This window comes from Lipophrys pholis, assembly GCF_963383615.2.
Source record: "Lipophrys pholis genome assembly, chromosome: 18".
Classification (NCBI taxonomy): domain Eukaryota; kingdom Metazoa; phylum Chordata; class Actinopteri; order Blenniiformes; family Blenniidae; genus Lipophrys; species Lipophrys pholis.
The window spans coordinates 8,441,071-8,466,325 of NC_137646.1; the positions used below are offsets into that span (position 1 = coordinate 8,441,071).

The 25,255-nt window shown below is 43.8% G+C and overlaps 2 protein-coding genes across 3 annotated transcripts in view; both read left to right on the forward strand.

Moving 5' to 3' along the window:
* ndrg2 (NDRG family member 2) overlaps window positions 1-10,299 on the forward strand; it is a 48,148-nt gene extending 37,849 nt beyond the window's left edge. Inside the window, exons 6-17 of one of the 2 annotated variants that reach the window (XR_013936257.1) lie at window positions 1,902-1,964; window positions 2,386-2,446; window positions 2,536-2,622; window positions 5,050-5,106; window positions 5,190-5,293; window positions 5,369-5,407; window positions 5,500-5,551; window positions 5,891-5,938; window positions 6,023-6,058; window positions 6,688-6,739; window positions 7,052-7,482; window positions 9,626-10,299. Coding sequence is in view for 1 of the 2 variants with exons in the window: in XM_080486475.1 (XP_080342601.1) it covers window positions 1,902-1,964; window positions 2,386-2,446; window positions 2,536-2,622; window positions 5,050-5,106; window positions 5,190-5,293; window positions 5,369-5,407; window positions 5,500-5,551; window positions 5,891-5,938; window positions 6,023-6,058; window positions 6,688-6,739; window positions 7,052-7,215 (763 nt within the window). In the remaining variant the exon portion in view is untranslated. Of the gene's footprint in view, window positions 1-1,901; window positions 1,965-2,385; window positions 2,447-2,535; window positions 2,623-5,049; window positions 5,107-5,189; window positions 5,294-5,368; window positions 5,408-5,499; window positions 5,552-5,890; window positions 5,939-6,022; window positions 6,059-6,687; window positions 6,740-7,051 lie in introns of both variants that reach the window. The other variant, XM_080486475.1, reaches the window with a different exon arrangement.
* A 5,583-nt stretch (window positions 10,300-15,882) lies between these two features.
* On the forward strand, window positions 15,883-22,644 carry LOC308123799 (tetraspanin-5-like). The gene is made up of 9 exons (XM_080486481.1): window positions 15,883-16,234; window positions 18,086-18,136; window positions 18,550-18,696; window positions 18,784-18,954; window positions 19,204-19,329; window positions 20,159-20,206; window positions 20,317-20,433; window positions 20,522-20,583; window positions 21,576-22,644. Exons 1-9 carry the CDS (start codon window positions 16,154-16,156, stop codon window positions 21,586-21,588), a joined length of 816 nt encoding a protein of 271 aa, XP_080342607.1. The 5' UTR covers window positions 15,883-16,153; the 3' UTR covers window positions 21,589-22,644.
* Window positions 22,645-25,255: the final 2,611 nt, after the last annotated feature.

The following is a 25,255-nucleotide window of genomic DNA, read 5'->3' on the forward strand; positions in this document are numbered from 1 at the left end:
TGCTAATCATTTGTGTAATTATTATTCATCAATATCTTGACAAAGTCTTCTTGTTAACAAGCAAGTAGCTTTGTCATTTTAAGTGTTTATCAGCATTAGAATGGGTATAATAAACATGTAGTTATTTAGGGGTGCCACGGTTCAGGTAGGCCACGCTTCAGTCTGAGCCTCGATGTTCAGGCCTCGGTGTTCGGACCACAGCTTCGGTTCGGTTTCGGTTCGTGTTGGACGGTTGATTTTTCGCTTGTGTTTCCTCCTCGAGTCCTCAACTGTCATAAAGCGTTCCATTACGCTCGAGATACTCGTGTTTCCTTTCATGTATGGGACATTCTCAGACTGCAAAATTTGTATAATTTGTTTTAATTCTCTCGTCGTTGTTTTCAACAGTGAAACCAAAATGAGATTTGTATGAAGCCAGTGCTTCTTCAAACTCTCAACTCCTCCACTTGCCACGTCTCCCTTTGTTTTTTCTCTTATTTACGATAGCGGCGCTCAGCGGCGCGCTGTGGTGCAGCGGCTTCTCTGCTCCCGGCTAGCGTACTACCTGTTGGTACTTTTGCTAGCAGTTTGCACGACAGACCGAGGCTGAAATACAGACATTATGACCTCCGTCTTCTGAGGAACCAAAACGTGGGACTGGAATCAGACGTCAGATGTGGGGTTCAAAATATTTCCACTTCTGGTGGCCGGTGTTTTCCTCGTTTCCTAAAGTTTATATTTGTCCTGAGAATTTCCTAGTATAAACCTCAGGAGACAGAAAACACAGGAATCAGACTGAGAGCGATTTAAAAAGTTTTAAGACAATGTTTATACTTTATTCCTGCAAGAAGAGACAAAGTCACAGTACAACCTTTATATGATTGTCCAGGAGTTTGTCTAACTATGAAGTCGGACAGCGCCTCTTAAAGGCTGAATTGTTTTGAGAAAGATCCACCTGCTTCCTGCACTGTAGACGCTGAAGGTTACAAAAAGTAGCACGGAGGTTCTAAAGGTGCTGACACGGGTCATCCTTGAAACGCAGACTGCAAAATTCCACATCATTCTTTACGAGACAAAAAAAAGATTTCTCAAGCGCACAGGGGTGGATGACGATGACGGTGCACCGTGCAGACACGTGGATGTAGAAAGTAAGAATTGGCCTTACAAGACAGTGAATTTAGGAAACTGGAAGGAGACAGCGGTACGCCCCACGGCAGAAGAGGGGGAAGAGAGCCGGTGTTGTACCAAAGTAGTGACCCGATAGAAAGTGTATCCCCTGCTGCGGGTCTGTCTTAATATGTCAGCTTAGCTTATGAATATAAAAAAAGATGTGTATTGTTACGATCATGTTTTGACTGTCAAAGACGTTCGGTAATGTAACATGTGATATTTCTAATATGACGTTAGTTATCACCTGAAAAGGTGATATGCATCCTCCCATAACTTTCGCTGTCACTGACGAAACTCGTCCTAATTCACAAGTTTTGTTTTACATCATCAGAAATGTCTCTAGAATAAAGCACAGTGTTACCCGTACGTCACCTGAGGAGAAGCTAAGCTGATATGTAAAGACTGAACCACAGCAGGAGATACACTTTCTATGGGCGGGTAACTACTTTGACGCGACACCGGCGAGCTAACCAGGCTAAAGGCTAACAACAGATCCGCTCTTCCTACTCTGTTCCTGTCTAACTCCTTTTCCCTGGACAACAACATCCTTCTGTTCAGGATGAGACGGAACTTCCATCAAGAGATGAGGAATTGAACCGTGCAGAACAAACCAAACAGTTCAATATTTTACTGGAAACCGTTGCGTCGCTAATGCAAATGGATATTTTTCTTCTTTATTGTCGCGTTTTCATTTTTTGGTTTTTTAACTTTCTGGTCACGTTGTGAGTTTATTCTTGTTTTTGCTGCTGTAGCTATCAGTATCCCTCCATGGAGACCATCGCAGAGATGATCCCAGCCGTCCTGCAGTTCTTCAAGTGAGCTGAGTTACATTTATTCTGATGTCGACAGCTTTTCAATCCTGTACGCACGTACTGAAGATTAGGAATCTCGTGTACTTTTCTGCTCCACATATCTGCAGAACAACTGTGCACACTTGAATCTTTGTTGCCTTCTGATGGAATACTACATACAAATTTTCCTCTACTGTTATTATTAAAGTAACTATTTCACTACATTATCAGATGAAGAGTAGTTTCCTACATTATTAGCTCAGTTTGTGCTGTAGTGGCGCCTCCTGCAGGTCAGAAATATATTTGAAAAGAACATAGAACTTATTCGATGTGCACGCAAGGTGGTTACAAGTTTATTAAATCAGTTTATTGAAGCAGGGTTCCTCTAAATGAAAGAATGAGGCGAGGCGGTGTGTGTTGCTAATGTGTCGTCTCCCTTGGTCAGTTTCCAGACTGTAATCGGAGTCGGAGTGGGAGCAGGAGCATACATCCTCTCCAAGTTTGCTGTAAGTATCTTTTGTCGTTTGCTTTTGTCATTTTACTGTCTTCATTCACATTCACACTCATCATGTCGCTGCGTCTTGTCTTTCTGCAGCTTGCCAACCCAGACGCAGTTGAAGGTCTGGTTCTGATCAACATCGACACCAACGCTCGAGGCTGGATCGACTGGGCTGCTCAGAAAGTACCTTACTTTTCTCATATTTTGCTTTGTGTATGCAGACGTCTAGTATTTTAATCGTTTGAGCCTCAGTGGGAATCCTTCCTTAACTCATGGAATCTCGCTGTGGATATAAACTGATCGGCCATAATATTGTGACCGCCAACCCGTTGAAGGGAATAACGCTGGTTATTTATTTATTATTGTCGCAATAAGAGGGAGGGCTTAATTTGGTAGCAGTCATTTTTTGTGCTTAAACTCAGTGATGGTGTAAACAATAGAACAATATTTACAGCTTCAATATGTACTGTAAGTTTGAAAAAGGCTAATACGCTCAGTAACTGCAGCTCTTGTTTGGTGTTTTCAGCCTGCAGTGGTGAAGGGATGACAGGGTCCAGATGAGATATTGTAGCTCCAAAGGACAGTCAGGATGCCTATACTGCATTAATGTACACAGAAGTATACATGGTTTATAGAGCAATAGAAGATGGTAGTCTGCTCTGTTGAATCAAGCTTTGCAGAACATATGGCATTAGGATGCATTGTGGGAAGAATGAGAGCCGGCGAAGGCGGTGTGACGCTTGTTGCAATGTCCTCCTGGAACACCTTGGATTCTGCCGTCTGTCGGGACTTTGGTGTTTACCACCTGCCGCAAAATTGTTGCAGCGTTTGTCCCAAACCGGAAAGCAAAAATGCTTCACAAATGAGAGACACAGCTACCAGATGTTGGAGCTGACCTGTCCCTGTCCACACCACAACGCCGTTTTATGTAATAGCATCGCTTTTGTCCGACCATCCACTCAGCTTCAACATGTGGATGGACAAGACTCAGACATTTGCTGAGAAAGATGATGTCATGGCAGGTGCTCCAGGTCAAGCAGCAGAAGCCGCTGAAGGTAGTCGCTTTAAGGCCGGCTAACTACAGGATAATCGGGCCGATTTTAGTCCCGATCTCTCCTCCCGATCATCAGGAGCACAGGCCTGATTGTCGGATGTCTGCAAAAAAAATCGGGTCTGATTTTCCTGCGGTGTGGGGAGCGTTAAGAGTGATTTTATCCTGTCCGATCTGCTCAGAAGGTCTCAGAAGGCGAGATCGTAGATAATGAACATGTTCGATATTTGTGACTAGAAATCCTGTAGTGTGTTCTGCTAGAGGAGCCGAGCAGCAGGGGGTGTGACTTCATGTGAACCGGTATGAAAACCAACCAGGCTGAAAGCAACACTGCTGCTGAAGCCAAAGACAGAAAGTTCCAGACTAATGCCTGACTTCATGAGATTATAGATATTAATTCATTGGACTATATAAGCAGACCTGCACGGCACTGTGGTCACTCAGTTTCTCTTTATTATCCCTCACTGCTCTTCTTTAACTTTATGTTTTCCACCACTCCCACTGTGGTGCAGTGGTTAGTGCTCTCGCGTCACAGCAATAATGTCATGGGTTCAAATCCAGCCGGGGCCTCTCTCTGTGGAGTTTGCATGTCCTCCGTGTGGGCGCGTGGGTTTCCTCCCCAAAGTACATGCACTAGGGGTACCTGAGCGCTGCTATCGAGGGGTCAATCGGTATCAGTTCACTACATGTTAGTGGTGGTTAACATTGTATGTGACAAAAAAAAGTTTGTTTTGAGGCTGCTTCCCCCCTGTGTGTTCATGTTCATGTTTTGTGTTGGAATATTATTTATTATTTCCTCACCTTGGCAGCAGAGTAGATGTGCGCTTCATAAATTCATGTTTCTGCAGTTAGATCAGACGTGACCATTATTATTAACCTCATTATTCCAGATCAACCCTCATGGAACTAAACAGACTTGGAACAAGTCAAGAACAAGAACAAAAACATCCTTCAAAGCCTCAGTGAGCAGGATTGGTTTTTATTAAGTCATAGTGAGCGCTCTAAACACTCCGTCTCCGCTCCACCGAGCTCTGAGTTCTCCAAGTGGGCGGGACAATCCAGCACCAATCAGGATAATATAAAAATAGGCAGGTCATCTTGCCAGAGATCTGATTGGCCAGGAGACGGAGCCTTCATTCCCTGCTCCGGAGTTAAACATCAGAGTACCGGGGTGATTTATCCTGGTAAGAAGTGAAGCTGCTTCGCAGTACAGAAAACCCAGAGTAATCCTGAAGTTATCTCCATAACAGAAACTCCTGAGTCGTGATACAGACCCCAGGTTGATTTGTGGCAACATGTTTGTTTACATGTACATGCCGTGTTTCTCACTGAAGTCACGTTTGACAACTACAAGATTTGGAATATTGATTTCCTGCTGACTTGTTGGCGTCAGACACCACAGCACTCCTGTAGAGCTCGACTGGGGTTGTCATGGCTGTAAAAGCATCACAATATTAGACCGGTGGTCATAATGTTCTGGCTGATCAGGGTTCAATATGTGATGCATCGTGTGTGTCTTTATGAAGTGATGAATAGCTTCTCCTCGTCTCCGTCTGCAGCTCAGCTCAGTGACTCACTCCCTCACGGAGCAGATCCTGTCGCACCTCTTCAGTCAGGTACAAACACTCGTTACGTTTATAATTGGAGGCGAAAACAGCAGTTACACGTTTCTAAGCTTCTTTTTTTTCCCTCCCTACAGGAGGAGCTCTCATCGGGCACAGATCTAGTGCAGACTCACAGAGAGCGCATCTCCAAAGCTCCCAACCTGGTGAACATAGAGCTCCTGTGGAAAACCTACAACAGGTAAACAGCCGCGTAAACATCGGGACGGAAATACAAATTCAACCTCAATAAAACTTTTCTTTTTACCTCCTCCAGTCGTAGAGACCTGAACATCGACCGCAACAGCACCTTCAAGTGAGCAACATCTCCCACTATCTCTGTTTCTCACCTGAAAGCTCTGAAACCCTAAAAGTTCACTGTAATGATGTTTCCTGTGTCGACTTCAGGTGTCCAGTAATGCTGGTGGTTGGAGATCAAGCTCCGTATGAAGACGCTGCTGTAAGTCTTGGTTTTTTAAGCATCGGCTCGTGTGTGAAAGAACAGTGCTAGTTTGTTTTTTTTATCTTTTAAGTTGTTAATTTATTAGATGTCTCGTTGTTCAGGAGAAACACATTCTGCTTTGCTTTATTTTATCGACATTTTTTTCATGTTCTTTTCACAAATACAAAAATAAATCAAAAATCAAGTATCAGCTTGTTTTTACTCATCAGCAGATCATTATGTGGACTTGTGTGTGCGCGTCGATACAAAGCAACCGTGTGTCCAGTGTCTGTGTGTGTGCCTTTGCATCCACGCTTCATTCTGGTGTCTGGTGTGTTGTATTGTTGTGATCTCCAGGTGGAATGCAACAGCAAAATGGACCCAACAACGACCTCATTCCTGAAGGTAAACGTCCCGTCTGTGTATTTACTGTCTGCATCGTCTCTGTGTGTCTGTACGATGTTGCTGACCGTCTTCTGTCCGCCACAGATGGCTGACGCTGGCGGCCTCCCTCAGCTGACTCAGGTAAAAACTCAGTTCAAATGAAACTGTGCCAGGCTGAAGAGCTGCTCAGCTGTTATTTTGAATTTCTGTAACAGATAAAACTGCTCATACACTTGAAAGCAGATGTATGAATGCAAAAACGACGAATACTGTAAGAGAAAGTGGTCTGAATCAGCGTTTTCTCCATATCTATTTGTTTTGTTTTCTGAACAGCAGAAATCTTCTTATTTCAAATCAGAACCCAGATCAGTTTCATCTGAGCTCCTAAATTCACCACATATCTCACATTTATGTCACACTTCATCCAACTTTCCCATCATCTCAAGGAGTCAGTTACGATATTGTACAGAGGAGGAGAGGAACCGCAGGATCACATTTAAACAATGAACAAAACTCCTCCTCATGCACACACAGCTCTGTCCTGAAGGTCCAGCCACTGCTGCCCTCAGAACGTCCACCATTAAAACGTCTGCTCTCTGTTGAATTAATACTTCCTCTTATAGTTTGCTCATGATTTGACGCCACATCGTTGCAGACGCCTGACCTCAGAGTAACCAGAGCAGCAGGAGCTCTAGTTTCTTTCCAGAAGCTCTGGACTCTATTATGAAGTTTCATCACTGTTATTTGCTTGTTTTCATCTTCGTTTCCAGCCAGCAAAACTCACTGAGGCGTTCAAGTACTTCATCCAGGGAATGGGCTACAGTAAGTTTAATGCGCTTCATGCTGAACAGGCTTCTTTAGTTCGGTTTCTTTTACTGACGGTGTGTTATTGCTATTTGCTCTGCCAAAGGAAAAAGATGGCAATATTGTACAAGTTACACATTCATATAAATACAGACACAAACAAACTAGAAGACAATCTGGATGTGGCTTTTATTTAAGGTGCTTCTTTCATTGCAGTGTAGTGAACTCCCACTCCTCCAGGATGTACCTGTTACGTCAGGTTAACTCTGGTTGTCACACTTCGTACTGTCGCAGATTTTTGGGTTTGATCTCCTCTTCGTCTCTCCACAGTGGCTTCCTCTTGCATGACCCGCCTGTCCCGCTCCCGCACCACGTCCCTCTCCTCCTCCTACTCCATGGATGGGTCCCGCTCTCGCTCCCGCACCCTGTCGCAGGGCTCGCAGGGCGGCCAGATGCCCCCCAGCCCCTCCCAAACCATGGAGGTGTCCTGCTGAAGCACAGCGCATCACGAAAAAAGCTAATTTTGTAGAAGGAGAGAGAGTCGTGAGAGCGTTAGTGAGAGCAGTGTTAGGGAGAGGAAGGCAGGAAAGACAGAGATGGATGGGCTACGTTACGTATTTGTCACTAAACAACTCCGACCATTCCCCAGGAGAGCAGAGAGGAGGCCAGACGGAGGGAGAGAGAGAGAGAGAGAGAGAGAGAGAGAGAGAGAGAGAGAGAGAGAGAGAGAGAGAGAGAGGCCATTTATACCCCACACACAAGTCCAGTCCTCCTCTTCCCGCCCCCCTCTGTAAAGCATGTAGACAGGGCTTCCCCACGGTGAATAGAAGAGGTGTCGTCTGTAAAGAGGACAGGAGGTGAAGAATGGCTGCCAGTCCTCCCTCCCTCGCTCCCTCTATCGGAGCCTCGTTCTGCCGTCAGAGCCCTTTAACTTAGTGTGGCCTGTAGAAGCTGCACACCTTAACCAATAGTAATAACTCAAACTGGTATTGTTGTTGATGATTACGTTGTTTATGATGATAATGAAGCTCATGATGATAATAATGTAATAGAAAAAAAAATAAAACACTTACAATTTTGTCTTTATTACACAATGAGTTTAAAGATAGATAAAAAAAAATACTATAGTTAAAAAATACAACAGTGTGTGTCTACTACTTTAAGCTAGTATTTACTGTGTTTTTTTTTCATTTCTTTAATTGGGTTTGACTTTATTTGTAATGTGTCTCAGTGCAGGGCGACACAGCTGCTGATTGGTTGACCTGTCATACGGTAGCAGCCAATGAGAGCCATTATAGTGACGACTTTCTCCTGCCAGGTTGTTTCTGTCTTCCATTTGCCCCATTTCTCTCTCTGAATATTTCATTTCATCTTATTTTTATTTTATTTTCCTGAAGGATCAGAGGAGATGGGCTGGAAAAGTTTTAGTTGTACTTTCTGGACTGTTTGGAAGTTGCATGCCTGGTGAATATTTCCTAGAAAATATTTTTCTTTTATATTCTGCTAATGAGTTGCATGGATTTGTGTGTGTGTGTGTGTGCGTGTGCGTGTGTGTGTGTGTGTGTGTGTGTGTGTGTGTGTGTGTGCGTGTGCGTGTGCGTGTGCGTGTGCGTGTGTGTGTGTTGGAAGGTCAGCCTCGGTGCGACTGAAGATGTTGGGGTCTCAACACTATAAATGGAGCTTCCAGCTGCACCGCTTATCTTAAGGTTCCGACTCACCAGGCAGCGTTTCTCCACCAGTAGCATGCTCGGCATGGACGTTGCATTTCAGGGTTTAGGTGTCGCCAGAAAGATCACTGGGTTTAATCTCTGCACGGATACTGTACCTCCTAATAAACCCAGCAGCCATACATGAGTTTCTGTGTACTATGAGGTGAACAACAGTCAACACACACTCCTCCGTTAACAAGCCGCCGGGTTGAGAGAGTTAAAATCGTCCCGACATGTGTGACTGTTGAAGGGTGTGAATATGACGTGTGAGTGTGAATGCTTGTCTTGTAAGCACAATAATGCAGCAAAGAGTAAGGAAAGAGTTGTAAACCCCCCCCCCCCAGTGACAATGAACCAGCCCCGTCACTGCCACCAAACTGAAGGAGGGAGGAAATATTGTTTGATACCCTCAGAGACTGTTTGTGTTGATGAGCCAACATGTGAACCTTAAACCAATCGGTTGCAGCCAATAAGCTGCTTTACTGCCAAAAGTACGAGCCAAAACTGTTCCTCGCTCAGACTGTCAGAAATACTGTGAGAGAGTCAGTCCATCTAAAAAGCCACAAAATACTGACGACTTCAGCACAGATTAATGCAAAGCTAACCACTGCCCTGTGACATGGCTCCATCTGGCTGAGGGTGCTTTTAAGGACCCACGTTTGAACCCAGTCTGATATCAACAGCATGCGACTGCTGTGTTTTGAGTTTTGATTTGGTTTTTTTATAAATTTCCCCCATTGATGCAGGTTTTGCATTTGATAGCTTGTTTTGATTGAGCTGGACATGGCCCGTTGGTTTCCTGTGGGAGTCTGGTGCTGCTTACCAAACCTGCTGGAGGAGGTGGAGGCTGATTGGTAGGAAAGTTTCAGGAATGTTGGCACAGAGCTTCGGGGGGACGGTGACACTACAGGAATCCAGTAAATATATGTTAGGGAGGGTATTTCTTCATGACAGTGCTTTTCACAATAAATCTCATACTATTTAACTCTTAAATGGTGCCCCATTTATAAAGGACATGCATTTGTGGGATGAGCACCAGACCTGAGTGGTGGGGCTGCACCTGGTAATATTTGCCAAACCTTCTCTGCCAATGCCAAACCTCTGTTTCTTCTTCTGTTGTTGTTATTAACTCTTGCTTTGAGATTCTGGTGTCCCAAGAAAGTGACATTCAGGTGACGGCTGCTCATCCCACAAGTGCGTGTTCTTTACAAATGTGGCGCCATTTTAAAGAGAAACAGGATTTCCAGATTTATGCTCTTGTCAAAAAACATTGATAAGAAATAATCTCCCAAACACGAGTTTCCTTGCTTCCTGGCTCCGTCCCTCCTCTGCACAGTTCCATCATGTGAACTACTGGATGTCATGTCAAAGCAAAGGAATCAGGGTGGATGTGGGGCTCATGTGTTGCTCCTCAGATCGTAGATGTTTGGTTAGTTAACATTTATTGCCTGCGGGGTAACGGATGAAGGAGGAGGAGCCAAATGTAGGAAACGAGGTGAATCTTCTCCCAGTTCCCAGCAGGCCTGCGTGGTTGGAAACGCTTGTCCATTTTGTCTTTTGTTTGTTTTTCAATTCTTACTTAGGATCATACATTTCTTTCCCCCTTTTCTGTTTTCTCTGTTTGTTTTTTATCAATGTGAAGTGTTAGTTTACCGTCCACAAGTTAGTTAACCGTGTGCTAGTTCTTGTGTAACTTTTTTAGCATTAGCGCTTGTAAAGGAGAATAATATAATTAACACTTTTAAAAAAAATGTTTAAAAAGTAATGAGAATACAATCAAACTTTACTTGTGTGACTAATTTCTCTGTGTAACACAATGAACATCGTTTAAAAAAAGCAACCTGAAATATAATAAAAGCTTCAGTAACATTTTGTCTGGTTTCTGTGATGCTTGTGTCTCCTGTTTTACTACTCGTTAATCTGACATTCGCAGCAAATGTCCAGCGATTACCACAATTAGAGGGAGTTATATAACCAAGCAAGATATATGTTAAATTATGTGCATTTTATTAAAACACAAGTTTTTCATTCCAGTTTGATATTTTTGTCAAAGCTGCAGGTGCATTTTTCTTTAGCAATAAAGGCTCAATACCACATTCTACCACGTCATGGCACTACAGCATTCATTCACAAACAGAACAAGTTTATGTGTGAATCATATATTAGCCTATTTAAATTATGAACTCTTATTTTATTATTTCAGTGGTTTGATTTGATTCGGTCAAGATCAAAAACATTTAAGAGGATTTAAGTTTTTGAACCAAAAAGGGGAAAAACCCACAATGAACAGTGTTCTGTGTTTCCTTGGCTATGAGATGGGAGAGATGAGTTTTCAAAGAACCAAAAAAAGATCTGAAAACTATCACAATTCAACTAGTTCCAAGAAACAAATTTTACTTTGCGTTTTCATTCTGACATACATTCATTCAGCTTTCACAACAAGCCGAGGTTTTTTTGTGTGGTTGCTAAGGCATTTCTACCAACGCAATTACCAATGAACTGGTAGGAAGTAGATGTCGCGTCATGCCTCTTAAAAATCAAAGACATACGGAGACGAACAAGAGTTTGGTCAAGATGGCGGAGTGAGCACAAGCAAGATCAAGAACTGCACACCACAGGAAGAATAGATGACATGAAATCCTGGATACTGACGACGTGGTCACAAAAGCAAGGAAGTCAATCTCTTGAGGGTTTGAAGAAAAGCATTGACTTTGCTTTTGGAGAGATATCTGAGGTCAAAAAGAACACGTGGATGTAGAGCTGGGCAATATATCTATATATACTTGATGTATATGCTTGTTCTCTATGCGATATGGAAAATGACTATATCATGAAAATCTGACTATCACACTGTAGCTTTTAGCCGCAGGTATTAAATTTCCGGCTGCTCTCAGAGACCAAGTGAGCATTAAAGCGGTTGCGGCGGCCCGGCTTAGGCTGTCCTCTCTGGATACCCAGCACACCGTCCACGGTCCAACGTCTCCCACGTTGCGGCGGAGGTCCCATCCACCCTCCTTAATGTAGACAGAATCGTCATACTCGTGTGATTGATGCATCAAAAGTGTTCATTTCAGGCTAAGGCAAAATATGGAGATATACATCGTGTATCGTGATATGGGCAACAAATATCGAGATATTAATGAAAGCCCATATCAGCCAGACCTACATGGATGTTAGAGTCCGTGAAGCCGAGATGAAATCTGGAAAACTCTGTACGACGCTGGAACCTACGCTTATATCAGGGCAACAAGGAGCAGGACGTCCATAAGGACGTGATTAAACATCTGCCAGGCTGTCCTACCTGCCCTTCAAGCCAAACTGCCTGATTTTACTGACACGTTTCATCGGCTTGGTCAACTGTAGAAAGGTGTTACCAGACCACGAGGGATCATCGTTCAGTTTACTGCAGGACCGACTGTGATGCTGTGTGGGAAGTGGCTAAGAAGAGCGCCTTCCTCCAGAACCAGCTGTTAGGGAGAGGTGGAGGCTGTAAAGGTTCCCACAAACACTGTGATTTTCAGCCGTCTGAGATGACAGATCGGATCGTGGGAGAATCGTTGGGCTTTGTGCAAGGTTCTAGGACGGCTGAGGTATCGGTCGTAAGCTGGCGACCACCAATCAGAGTGTGTCTGATATTCAGGGGAGTCATTACAGCAGCTGGTGCTGTGAGCTGCTGCCTGCACAAAACAAACTCTTTTGCTTTGTTAGAAAATGAAAGACCACAACAGTAGAAGCTAACTTAAAATGGTAGTAGATGCTAATAGATGCTAACAAGACTTAATTTGCAACATTACCCTCCAGGTTGTTCTCTCTCTGAGTCACAACCGCGTCCATTTTCACCTTCTTCTCAGTTCTTGGTTTTTCTTTCCAAACATATAAATGCCACAACGCTGAGGCTCCGTTCATGTATGTTTCGGTCCACATCGATGCGATTGCACAAAGTCCCATGCGATCTGTACACCATCCAGGTAACTGAAGCTCTGTTACCCTTGGCTCAGCTCTTTCGCACTGGCAAATCCTGTCAATTCAGTCTGTCTAAGTAACCACATAATAGAACTGACTAAACTTCTAGTTGAGATGTATACAGCGGCTTATTAGATAGCATTTGGGACACTACAGTATACTTCAAACTACAGTGAGTAGACCACTACAACAGTTCGTAAAGTACAAATACAGTAGTACAAGTCTACACTGAACTGCACGCTGAGTCTCACAGCAGTGATGTCACCAGTGTTCCTGGTTGTGCTTTGACATTAATCTTATCATCTAACAGACTGAATGAGATTTGAATCTGGGTCAGCCGGATGAGAGCATAGCCACCATATTCCCAGCTCTCTAGACCGTTTTTTTCTTTGCTGTTTTGGAGTGTGGCTATCGTGACAAGCCCGTTATAGAAAATTACAAACCAATAGAGCTTGACCACAGGGTTTCTATGAATGATCATTGGTGTTGCCCTTTAACTTAATGCAATATCTGTGATCAGACATCTTCCGAAAATGTTAATTTTGAGTCACGTAATAGCCACCATCTTGAAAGCTGGCGGCCATACTATTGATTTCTTCTGGTCACTGTACATTCATTTTGATGTTTGAATCATTAATACATTTATGTTCATTCGAGATCTACTTCAAAAACCTTTTTTGTATTTGACAAGGTGGACATCTTGGAAACTGGTGGCCATCTCGGGTTTTCAGTTGGATAAGGTACTCTTCTTAAATAGTACATCCTGGTCATTTTTGGTGCCAAATTTGGTGCTTCTATTTTTAAGTGAAAGATTCTGATGGAATATTGACTTAATCTGCTCCACTCTGTCTGTACATCACAGATTTTACGTTATGTATATTTATGCCAAGTTAAACCGTGATTTTTTGACCTTATTCCGCTCCGCCCACTTTCAATACTCTGTTCTGCCGTGTTTTGTGTCGGCATTTCCGGTTACCAACAAATTACATTGTGGTGGTCGGCAGCCCAGTGTTTTTATCTCGTCTATAAAACTTAACAAACAACACTGCTACTAGGATATTAAAGTGGGAGCACATGAAAACTGATATAACATCGATATGCCTCATCCTTCTTTAATTTTGACCTGAGAAGACAACATGAGAAAGTGGACAGTGGTAACTTATGATGACGCCTTCGTCCTTTATTAGCGGCTCACAGAGCAGCTATGATACACTTTAAGAGTGCTGAGGTGTATCAGTATCTACAGTGTAAAGGTAGGCCATGTGCTGTCATCCAGAGACAGAGAATTCCTCTTTTGAAGGAAGACATGAGTCCCAGCCGGTCAGCTAGCACTAGCCACCATGCTAACCACCATGCTAACCACTCAGAGTGGTTGAAGCAGAGCAACCAGCTGTTCCTGCTGCTTCAATATCATGGAAGGTTTGAATCTCATTGTATGAAATAAACCAAGATGAAATCCTTTTAAATGATTTATTCTTTATTACAACCATGAGCTTTACACAGTGAGATGTGGACAAATCTGCACTAACTCATCTTCTACATCAGAGATTATGTTGTTTTAAAGGTTACACATTGCTGCACAACATCCTCTTCTCTTTATGTTTAAAATGTTGTTGTTTCAGCTGCTTTCTCCTTATGACAGCCTCGCACGGAGCATGTAATGCTACACACAGCCAGCCACGGCTAGACACGGAGCATAAAAGATGTTTAAAACTCTAAATAGAAACTCTTAAAGATTGTCAATCCCGTTCACCGTCCAGAACGAGCAGCTACTACAAACAACGACACTACACTACAGTAGTCCCACCCACTGGAAGTTGTTGGAAAAAATTATGCAATATGTGGGCGCCCTCGTGTTGTCGCGGAATAAGGTCAACAGTTACTGTGTTTACTGCTCAGTGTTTCTAAACTCTTGTATGTTGATATGCTGCATTGTTTTTGTAAATCTTTTCAACATACTTTTTAAAAAATTATCAGCGTCGGAACATTGCAACAACATGGTAGTGACCTTCTCTAACAGACAGAGGGCGCTGGCTGAGGCTGTAGTCACCACCATTCACGAGGAGCCCGTGGCGGTGGCGGAAGAATACAAATACTTCTGTACAGTTTTCGACCAGCAGCTGAGGTTTGAGCATAACACGGATGAGATTCTGAAAAAATGCCATCAAGGACAGTATCTCCTGCGGAAGCTCAATTCTTTTGGTGTGAGCAAAATTATCCTCACAACTTTTTATTACTCATTGACAGAGAGCATCATAACCTTCTCCTTCATCTGCTGGTTCCACTCCATCTCCATACAAAATAAAAAACAGCTGTTGGATGTTGTCAAGACCTGCTCCAAAATGATGGGGCTCCCTGTCAGAGCCCTCTCCACCCTTTGTGAGCAACAGACTGTGAGGAAGGCGGGCAAGATCCTTCAGGACCCGTCACTCCCACTGATCCGTGCATTCCAGTGGCTCCCTTCTGGAAGTCGCCTTCGCTGCCCAGGCGGTCGGACTCAAAGGGGGAGGGAAACTTTTGTCCCCAGAGCGGTCCTTCTCCTCAATGCTCAGCCAAGCCTGACCCGCTGTCTCGCTGCCGGCGCCCACTCAGCCCCCCAATCCCATGACCCCATGACCCCTCCTCACAGTGACTCTGAACTGGGCTCTAACTGTTAAATTTCTCCCTCTTTGCCAAATTGCTGGGACTACAATGCACGTTATATGAGGACTGTAGATGAATATTTATTGTATTTATGATATTTATTATGTGGTTTGTGTGCACTTTTTCTATGCTATGAGTTTTAAGTTCTTATATCTGTGCTTATATGACTACTCAGAGTGGGCTGCTTTAAGTTGCACCTAGGGGGGTAAATAAAGTATTTTGAATCTTGAATCTTGAATCTAATGTGTATTATGTCCATGACACACAACAACGTTTATTTTATTTTATTTTTATTTGAACAATTAAACAATATATATACATAATAGTGTAGTTACAAAGAAAGGATGAAAATCCTCACAACTCACAATCTTTTACATCTCAAACACATAGATACACATGCAAGTAAACAAAAAAGGTATACATCAGGAAAAAAAGAGAGAAAAGGGTGCTCAAGGTATAAATAAAGATTATATAAATCAAACAAGACTGTACATGCTCTTGGATTTTACTTGCTTAGGAATTTATGCTGTTCTTTAGATTGTCTAGATAATAGGAGAACAAGGCTTTAAAAGCAATTCTGTTTGGACGCTGCGTACAATGTATGTGAAATTTGGCATTAATAGTTAATAATTAATTAAGATTGATGTTATATCTTTTTTCTGGGTTTATTTTATCAGTGTGTGAAAGGCCAAATAAAATATGTTGAAAATTCAATTTATGACCCACAACAACGTACTATCACGAGATTACACCACATTACGTAGGCAGGGACAGGAAGAGCGCGAGCATCTCTCTGCTGTGATTGGTTGTTTCTTTTGTCTGTCAACTATTTTCCCAGCCAATCGCAGACGATCTCCCGCAGCAGTAGTCCCTCCTCCTGAAGCCTCGGACGGTAAACTGGATTTACGCCGCCTGTTTTATTCCGTCTCTTTTCTGAATTCCGTCTTTATTCTGCGTTTGTCGGCGCTTTGTCCGGACTGTGGTGACCCGTGTGTCTGGTTCGCATCCGGAGTTGAAACGGCCGGTTCTAGAGATGGATGAACCTGTTCCCCGCCCCGCACAAAGCCTGTGAGCAGGCCGAGTTCTGAGCTCCGAGTCCGGCTGATGATGCTCCACCATGACGGGGAACCAGTACAAAGGCCACGAAGTGAGCTGCTGCATCAAGTACTTCATCTTCGGCTTCAACATCCTCTTCTGGGTAAGAGCCCCGAACCTCTCCGTCGGTCCCGGTGGACAGTGGCAAGGTCCGATTCTGGTTCAACCTCGGTTCGGTTCTGCTGCACGATGATGACGGTTCGGTCCGGTTCGGTTCGGACCGGTCCGGTCCGGATAGAAGCGCGCAGCGCAATCCACAGAGGTTAATCCTCTTTCAGGACAGAAAAATGACAGCTCAGCGCCTCAGGCTCAGATCCAGGTCCAGGATCAGGGTCAAAATCCAGTCTCAGGGTCCAGGTCCAGGATCATCCAGTTCCAGGGTCAGGGACAAAGTCCAGACTCAGGTCCAGGATCAGCTTCCCAGTCCAGGTTCAGGGTCCGATTTGGGTTTCAGGTCCAGGCTCAGAGTCCAGGCCCAGGTCCAGGTCCAGGTCCAGGTCCAGGTCCAGACTCAGGGTCCAGGTCCAGGTCCAGGACCTGAAGTGTCAGAACTCATTTGAAGCTGATGGTGGTTCGATTCGTTCATCATGTTGCTGATTTTCTCTGAAGCAGCTCTTTCTTTCAGTTTGTCTGAGTGACGCTTTAACTTTGAAAATATCATCAGAAACAAACAAACTGTGACTTTCTCATAAAACTGGTGCAAGTTTCAAACCTTCATGTGTTATAAACATTATATACATGTGAAATAATATTACCCAATAACATGGAGCGAATATTTTATTGTTCGTAACATAAATCAATGTCTCTGCCACATAAATGAGTTTTATTGTTTTGACTCCTGGAGTGATGGTGTGTCAGTGAATCTTATTGTCTTTAAACGTTCATTATTTCACTCTTGAGGACAAATTGTAGGACCAGTTGATACTGAATGAACCAAACATGGAAGAAACGTACTTTTATTTTATACTACATAACTAAACCATTACCAGGAAATGTCTACAAAATAAAACATGTACATAAATAATGTAAAAAAAAAGAAGTTAGAAATAAATTTCATATAAATATTTACGCCTGAAACAAGACAGTCGTATGCATCAGTAAATCAGGTAGAGAAAAGAGACAAGGAGCAGTTGTCTAGTTACATAAACAATATTGTAGAAATGTAAGCGTGAAAAGAAAAGAAAGTGTGAATGAAGCATTGAGACGACATAACGTCACACCTCATCCTACATCTTGTTTACGTTGACAGTTTGACAGTTTGACAGTTTGACTATTGATTACAGGGAGTGACCCTGAAACAAACCCTGTTTATCAGTCGTACCTCCTGGAACCTCGTGGTTCCACTGACTGTGGACTGAAGGAGTCTGATAGAAGATCCGTGTTCTGGACGCCGGTCAATAGATTAAATCTGTTTCCACGACAACAAGAATGAGTGTAACTCCAAAACTTTCGAGGCGTTCAGGAGGTCCGTCTAGATGGCGCCGGTGTTCAGAGGGACCGCAAACGTCACTTTTTCAAAGCGGCTCCCAAGGCGGAACTTTTCTTTGACTCTCACAACGTCTTTACAAAAACAACCCACAGCACCCCCTAGTGGCCTGGCATGTTAACTGCACCGCCCGCAGTGTCTCTGCCTCCACGCTGTAACCAGGGCCTACATTATGTGACTATGTCACAACTGCCGTGGGACCGGGCTGCTGCAGCGCTGATGTCCCGGCCTGCGGGAGACGGCCTGACACTTTCCGTATACCTTGGACAAGCTTTGTTTTTCCAAGATGGCGGACATCGGGAAGACGGGACATTGACACCTGTCTGCTGCTATCGCGTCTCCTCACCAGAGGTTCTACTGTATCAGTCACAATGGGACAGAGGGTGGAACTGGCCGGACTATGAGAAAACCACCGCGCCGACTGACTGCAGCTGTGTTTGTTTGTTTGTTTGTTTGTTTGTGTTGCAGCTCCTGGGCATGGCTCTCGTGGGAATTGGACTGTGGGCGTGGAGTGAGAAGGTGAGTGTGAAGCTCTGCGATCACCATCTTTGTGTGTCGATACTCGAGCCTGCGACAGTACCTGATGGCCGGAGTTCCTTCCTTCAGCAGAACACTGATCCATCCTCTCTTCTGGAACCTTCTTCTTCTGCTCTTTTACTTTGGCTGCCAACAAACAACAGTTTAATAATATTTGAGACTCTCTGATGAGTACGATTCCAGCCGTTGGATGTGTTTGGCTGTTTGTTCACGCGACTGCAGCATCCAGAGAAAAGTTTTCCAAATGTTTGCTCAGGAACCCAAACCCAAGTTTCCAGAAGCTGTGAGATGCCGAATGTTTCCTCCACCATCATCTGCATACGAGGAGAACCTTCCTCCATGCAGGTGGATCTGGTTTCTCTGTGTGACTCATGTGGTTCCTCTTTGTCTCTCAGGGGGTTTTGTCCAACATCTCGTCCATCACTGACCTGGGGGGTCTGGACCCCGTCTGGCTCTTCATGGTGGTGGGCGGAGTCATGTTCATTCTGGGCTTTGCTGGATGCATCGGAGCCCTGCGAGAAAACACATTCCTGCTGAAGTTTGTAAGTTGAGTCAGCACACTGCAGCGCCGGCCGGCTGGACGACCACAAGATTGTGAATCGGCTGGATTGTGTCTGCTCTCGTTCTAGTTCTCCGTGTTTCTGGGAATCATCTTCTTCCTGGAACTGACCACAGGAGTCCTGGCGTTTGTCTTCAAGGATTGGATCAAAGATCAGCTCAACTTGTTTATCAACAACAACATTCGAGCGTATCGGGACGACATCGATCTGCAGAATCTCATCGATTTCACTCAAGAATACGTAAGATAAAAAAACTACTTTCCTTCGAAAAACACATTGATTGAATATTCTGATTGGTGATTGATGCCCAAACGCTGAGCTCAGCATTTCTGTGTTTATCACTTCCCACAAAACGTATTAAAACTTTACAATGAGTACAGTTCGTACAGTGAAGCCTGCTGATGTTTGAATCCTGAATAATGATGATGAGATTTTTAGAAATGACAGGACTGTGTTTCCATGGTGCCTCGCTGTTCTCCTGTCCTCCAGTGGGAGTGCTGTGGAGCGTTTGGCGCCGACGACTGGAACCTCAACATCTACTTTAACTGCACCGACGGGAACCCCAGCCGGGAGAAGTGTGGAGTTCCTTTCTCCTGCTGCACCAAGGACCCTGCGGTACCAGACCCCCTGTCTCCACCTTTCTCCACCTTTCTCCACTTGTCCTCATTTGTCTCCACCCGTCTTCATCTATCTTCACCTTTCTCCACCTGTCCTCATCTGTCGCCACCTGTCCTCATCTCTTTCCACTTGTCCTCATCTGTCTTCACCTTTCTCCACCTGCCTCCATCTGTCGCCACCTGTCCTCATCTCTTTCCACTTGTCCTCATCTGTCTTCACCTTTCTCCACCTGCCTCCATCTGTCGCCAACTGTCCTCATCTCTTTCCACCTGTCATCATCTGTTCTCACCTGTCTCCATCTGTCCTCCCCTTTCTACACTTGCCTCCATCTGTCCTCACCTGTCTTCACCTTTCTCCACCTGTCCTCATCTATCTCCATCTGTCTTCATCTATCTCCATCTGTCCTCACCTGTCTTCACCTTTCTCCACCTGTCCTCATCTATCTCCATCTGTCTTCACCTTTCTCCACCTGTCCTCATCTATCTCCATCTGTCCTCACCTGTCTTCACCTTTCTCCACCTGTCCTCATCTGTCTCCACCTGTCCTCATCTATCTCCATCTGTCTTCACCTTTCTCCACCTGTCCTCATCTATCTCCATCTGTCCTCACCTGTCTTCACCTTTCTCCACCTGTCCTCATCTGTCTCCATCTGTCCTCACCTTTCTCCACCTGTCCACATCTGTCTTCATCTGTCCTCCCCTTTCTCCACCTGTCCACCTCTGTCTCCACCTGTCCATCTCTGTCCTCACCTGTCTGTCAGAGGATCAGACTCGGTGTGAGAACCATAAAGAAGCAGTGTGTGACGTGTCCCTGTTGTCCTCTGCAGGAGGACGTGATCAACACTCAGTGTGGATACGACATTCGAGCCAAACCAGTAAGTTTCACTCCCTCACTGCTTCCCTCCTCCGGCAGTCCAGAATGAAAGGATGAATCCGTGAAGAGAGAAGAGTGACGGTCCGAGATGTTCTCCTGTTTTGTGTCCAGGACTCGGAGCAGAAGGACTACATCAACGTGAAAGGCTGCGTCCCTCAGTTTGAGAAGTGGCTGCAGGACAACCTCACCCTGGTGGCCGGGATCTTCATCGGAGTCGCTCTGCTACAGGTCTCTTCCCTTCCTCCTCCTCAGTGGAAAAACCTCCACTGCTTTCTGGCGTCACTCCACTGAGCTGCTCTCCTCTTTTCATCCACAGATCTTCGGTATTTGTTTGGCTCAGAACCTGGTGAGCGACATCGAGGCCGTGCAGGCCAGCTGGTGAGACGGTTTCCTCGTCATTCTTTACAGAAGAACCAACCAGGACATTAACTGGCTCGGTGCTTCAAGCCTCATGAGCTCACTTCACGTTGTTTACCTCCGACACGGATCAAACTGTCTTACGTGTCGACGGGCAGGTGGAAGGATCACCTGACGTCGGGCTGCTGATTGGCCAGAGGAGTCTTTAGGACACCGTCACCCTGCAGTGATGTAGCGGCGCTGCCAACAGAGCAACAGAGCAACCGATCCAAACAACCAACACATAAATCAGGATCAAACCAAAATATTTCTTCAATTGTTGAGTCATCAGAGTAAATGTCAGAGCTCCTCTTCATCGTTTCTACTGTAGAAACATGAAATGACAGATCTTCTCCAAGCTCTTCTTCTATAAAAGCAAATCTTTTCATTACCTTTTCATTTTCTTCTTCAGGTTGAACATTTTATGACGCAAAAGAAAAAAACCACGAGGAGGAGGTTGCTTTTCCGTTTTCAGGCTTGCTCCCCAAGAAATAGTTCAAAATTCACTCTTCTTCTTCGTTTATGAAGAACAAAGTTCAGTTTTATTCTGAAAATGAAAAGACATTTCTAGCAGATTATTGATCCACTCTGGCTTCCATCTTTCTCCTCCATGTTGCTCCAGTTGATTCTTGAGGCTTCATCTGCTCGCGGTGACGGCGTGATGCTGACGAAGCCTCGTTTCTATTCCGTTTGCTGAAAAACACACAAACAAGTTTACAAGGAAGGTTACGACACCTGCAGAGCAACATGTGGTGAAGGAATGTGTGACACAGCCACTAAAACCACCACACAATCCCAAATCTAGTTTATACTCAGACAGGCTTTTGAATCAGAGAATTATGAAGCTCCTTCAAAACAAAGTGAGAATATTATTAAACTAGTAAACTTTCCTCTCCGGATTGTTTGCGTCTCGTCTATTCAAACTTTCTGCACGTTTGCTGTTTTTATTGACCGCCTCCTTCCTTCTCTTCCAGTTTCTTCACTTAAAGACGCGGCAGTATTTCACGTTCAGGACCCGCCTGCAGCTCCTCCACTAACCAGCAGCGCCACCTAGAGGAGAATCCCTCAACACCTTTCTACAAGATCCTCCGTCCAGATCCTTCAAGCAGAGAATAGAACTTTTATAGGTTTTTTTCATCTTATTTTAAAGGGAAAATATTCACAAGCTCTGCAAATGAAAAGAGTATTCTAGAGTCTGGGGGTTGTCGTGTGTCACTGGAAAGCTTCTGAAGAAACTTGCACTAATTACGACTGAAGAAAAACACTTGAATAATCCTACTGACGATGGTTTTATAAGCTGGAGAAAGAAAATGAATGGATTCACTCTGTTTAATGTAGAAGTGCACTAACCACTGCAGCACCGCGCCGCCAGACGGATCACTCTCAAACGGATCACTCTCAAACAATGTCAGACTTCCTCAAACTGGAACAGATAATCAGGATTCGTTCATGATTTTTAAACTACTGAAGGGATTTTCTGATTCATATGAAGAAGTTGTGTTGAAGTCCCGACACCTGACGGTCAGTTGCACACTGGTGTATAAAAAGAAAAGATTCTCGTGGCCGTTGGATGTTCCGCTTTTGTTTGGTGGGAAATTAGAATCTGGGCCAAAGCAGTAAAAAAGAAAAAAAAATAGATTTTCACTGATTGATGAATGAAAAGTTTCTGACTTGTATTATATTTATTGTCATGCTGATAAAATCAGCATCGATTAGAAACGATCCATAGACGAGTTAGAAGTGGAAACCTTTTGATGTCGGTTTGTTCTTGATGATTTGAAGTGAGTTCTTTGCTGAACGCATGTTTGTAGATGAATCTTCAGTCTCTTGATGTATTTCAGACATCAGCTCAGCGTGAAAACACTTTTTGATACTAAACATGAAACGCCCACTACATGTGTACTTTGCTCACTATTTGCTCTCGTTCATTTCACCTTGTTTCACCCCACCACATTGTAATCTCACTACCTCCTCTGTTTCTTACCCGGCTCCACTCTGACTTTAATATGAAGTGACTGACAGAAATAAACGGTAGAAAATGGGAGTTTCCTGGTGTCGCTGCCTCGCACGTCTCACACACACACACACACACACACACACACACACACACACACACACACACACACACACACACACACACACACACACACACACACACACACACACACACACACACACACACACACACACACACACACACACACACACACACACACACACACACACACACAGTTATTCAGATACAGTAGAACCTCCACGCCGATATTCAGCAACACCACATCACAATGTGTCACAAATGATAAACATTGGAGAAAACTAATCTCTGTTCCATGACGTATTATAACATAACTATACAGGACTGTCTCAGAAAATTAGAATATTGTGTTAAAGTCCTTTATTTTCTGTAATGCAACTAAAAACATGAAAATGTCATACATTCTGGATTCATTACACATCAACTGAAATATTGCAAGCCTTTTGTCGTTTTAATATTGCTGATTATGGCATACAGCTTAAGAAAACTCAAATATCCCATCTCAAAATATTACAATATCATGAAAAAGTATACTAGCAGGCTATTTAACTAATCACTTGAATCGTCTAATTAACTCGAAACACCTGCAAGGGTTTCCCTGAGCCTTTAAAAACACTCAGCTTGGTTCAGTAAACTAAATCACAAGTATGGGGAAGACTGCTGACCTGACTGCTGTCCAGAGGACCATCATTGACACCCTCCATCAGGAGGGTAAGACACAAAAAGAAATTTCTAAAAGAGCAGGCTGTTCACAGAGTGCAGTTTCAAAGCACATTCACAAAAAGTCTGTTGGAAGGAGGAAATGTGGCAGGAAACGCTGCACAACCAAGAGAGAGGACCGCAGCCTTAACAGCATTGTGAAGAAGAGCCGCTTCCAGAATTTGGGGGAGCTTCAAAGACAGTGGACTGAAGCTGGAGTCCAGGTATCAAAAGCCACCGTTCACAGACGTGTCCGGGAAATGGGCTACAATAGCCGTATTCCCATGGTCAAGCCACTCCTGAACTCAAGACAACGGAAGAAGCGTCTGACTTGGGCTATGGAAAAGAAGCACTGGACAGTTGCAGAGTGGTCCAGAGTCCTGTTTTCAGACGAAAGCAAGTCAAGGCGCTAGAGTCTGGAGGAAGGCTGGAGAGGAGCACAATCCAAGTTGCTTGAAATCCAGTGTGAAGTTCCCACAGTCAGCAATGGTTTGGGGAGCCATGTCAGCTGCTGGTGTTGGTCCACTGTGTTTCATCAAGTCCAGAGTCAATGCAGCTGTGTACTGTACCAAGAGATTTTAGAGCACTACATGCTTCCATCTGTTGAAAAGCTCTATGGAGATGATGATTTCATTTTCCAGCATGATCTGGCACCTGCCCACAGTGCCAAAACCACCAGTAACTGGTGTACTGACCATGGCATTACTGTCCTTGATTGGCCTGCCAACTCCCCTGACCTGAACCCCAGAGAGAATTTGTGGGGTATTGTGAAGAAGAAGTTTAAAGACAGCAGACCCAATAATGCAAATGAGCTAAAGGCCGCTATGGAAGCATCCTGGGCCTCCATAACACCTCAGCAATGCCACAGGCTGATTGCTTCCATGCCACGCCGCATTGATGCAGTAATCCGTGCAAAAGGGTTCCCAACCAAGTACTGAGTGCATTAATTGACATTTTCAAATGTTTGATTTTGTTTTGCTGTTATAAATCTTTTTTTTTTACTTGGTCTGAGGAAATATTCAAATTTTTTGAGATAGGATATTTGAGTTTTCTTAAGTTGTATGCCATAATCAGCAATATTAAAATAATAAAAGGCTTGCAATATTTCAGTTGATGTGTAATGAATCCTGAATGTATGACATTTTTGTTTTTTTAATTGCATTACAGAAAATAAAGACCTTTATCACAATGTTCTAATTTTCGGAGACAGTCCTGTACTACGTAATAAGACATCAGATTTTTGGCGTCCGTCAAAGATTGACCTGCACTCAAAACAAAGTTTCAGGATCACCTCCAAAATGTAAAAATATCTTCTAGGACTGAAATCCACCTGGTGAAAGTTTAGACAAAATCTGTACCAACAAATTAGATTTTATGTTCTTGGTGGACGCAATTAAAATGACAATAGAATGATAGTATATATGTTTTGATATGTAAATATAATTTATACTTATAAAAATCTATCAATTATATATATTTTTACAAGTACAGTATATATATGTTATATATTATAAATTCCAGTTAATAGATTTATAGCAGTCAGTTTCTTTTTCTCACTATTATTTGCCATGAGTCAGAACCGCAGGTCAGAGGCGGACTAATATCATGCGGAGTGGGCCGGACCAGTGAAATAGTGCCACAACCACCTTTAGACTCTTTGTTGTGGTACAGACTAAAAGTTCTGAAAAAGTCTCTTTTGCTAAATGTTTCACAATTAGTGTAAAATTACTGCATGAAGTGAATTTTAATACTCCAGGGAAACGTCCACTATAAGTTTGTCACTTTGCAGTCTTCTGCTTTCATGTTTCTACCAACTCACCCTGACAAGCTGGTAAAAAGTGGAACCTCCTTTAAGGGAAATGTTTCTGGAGAAACTATGCAAATGTAAATATAAAGACAGTACAACTGCATAGATTGTTG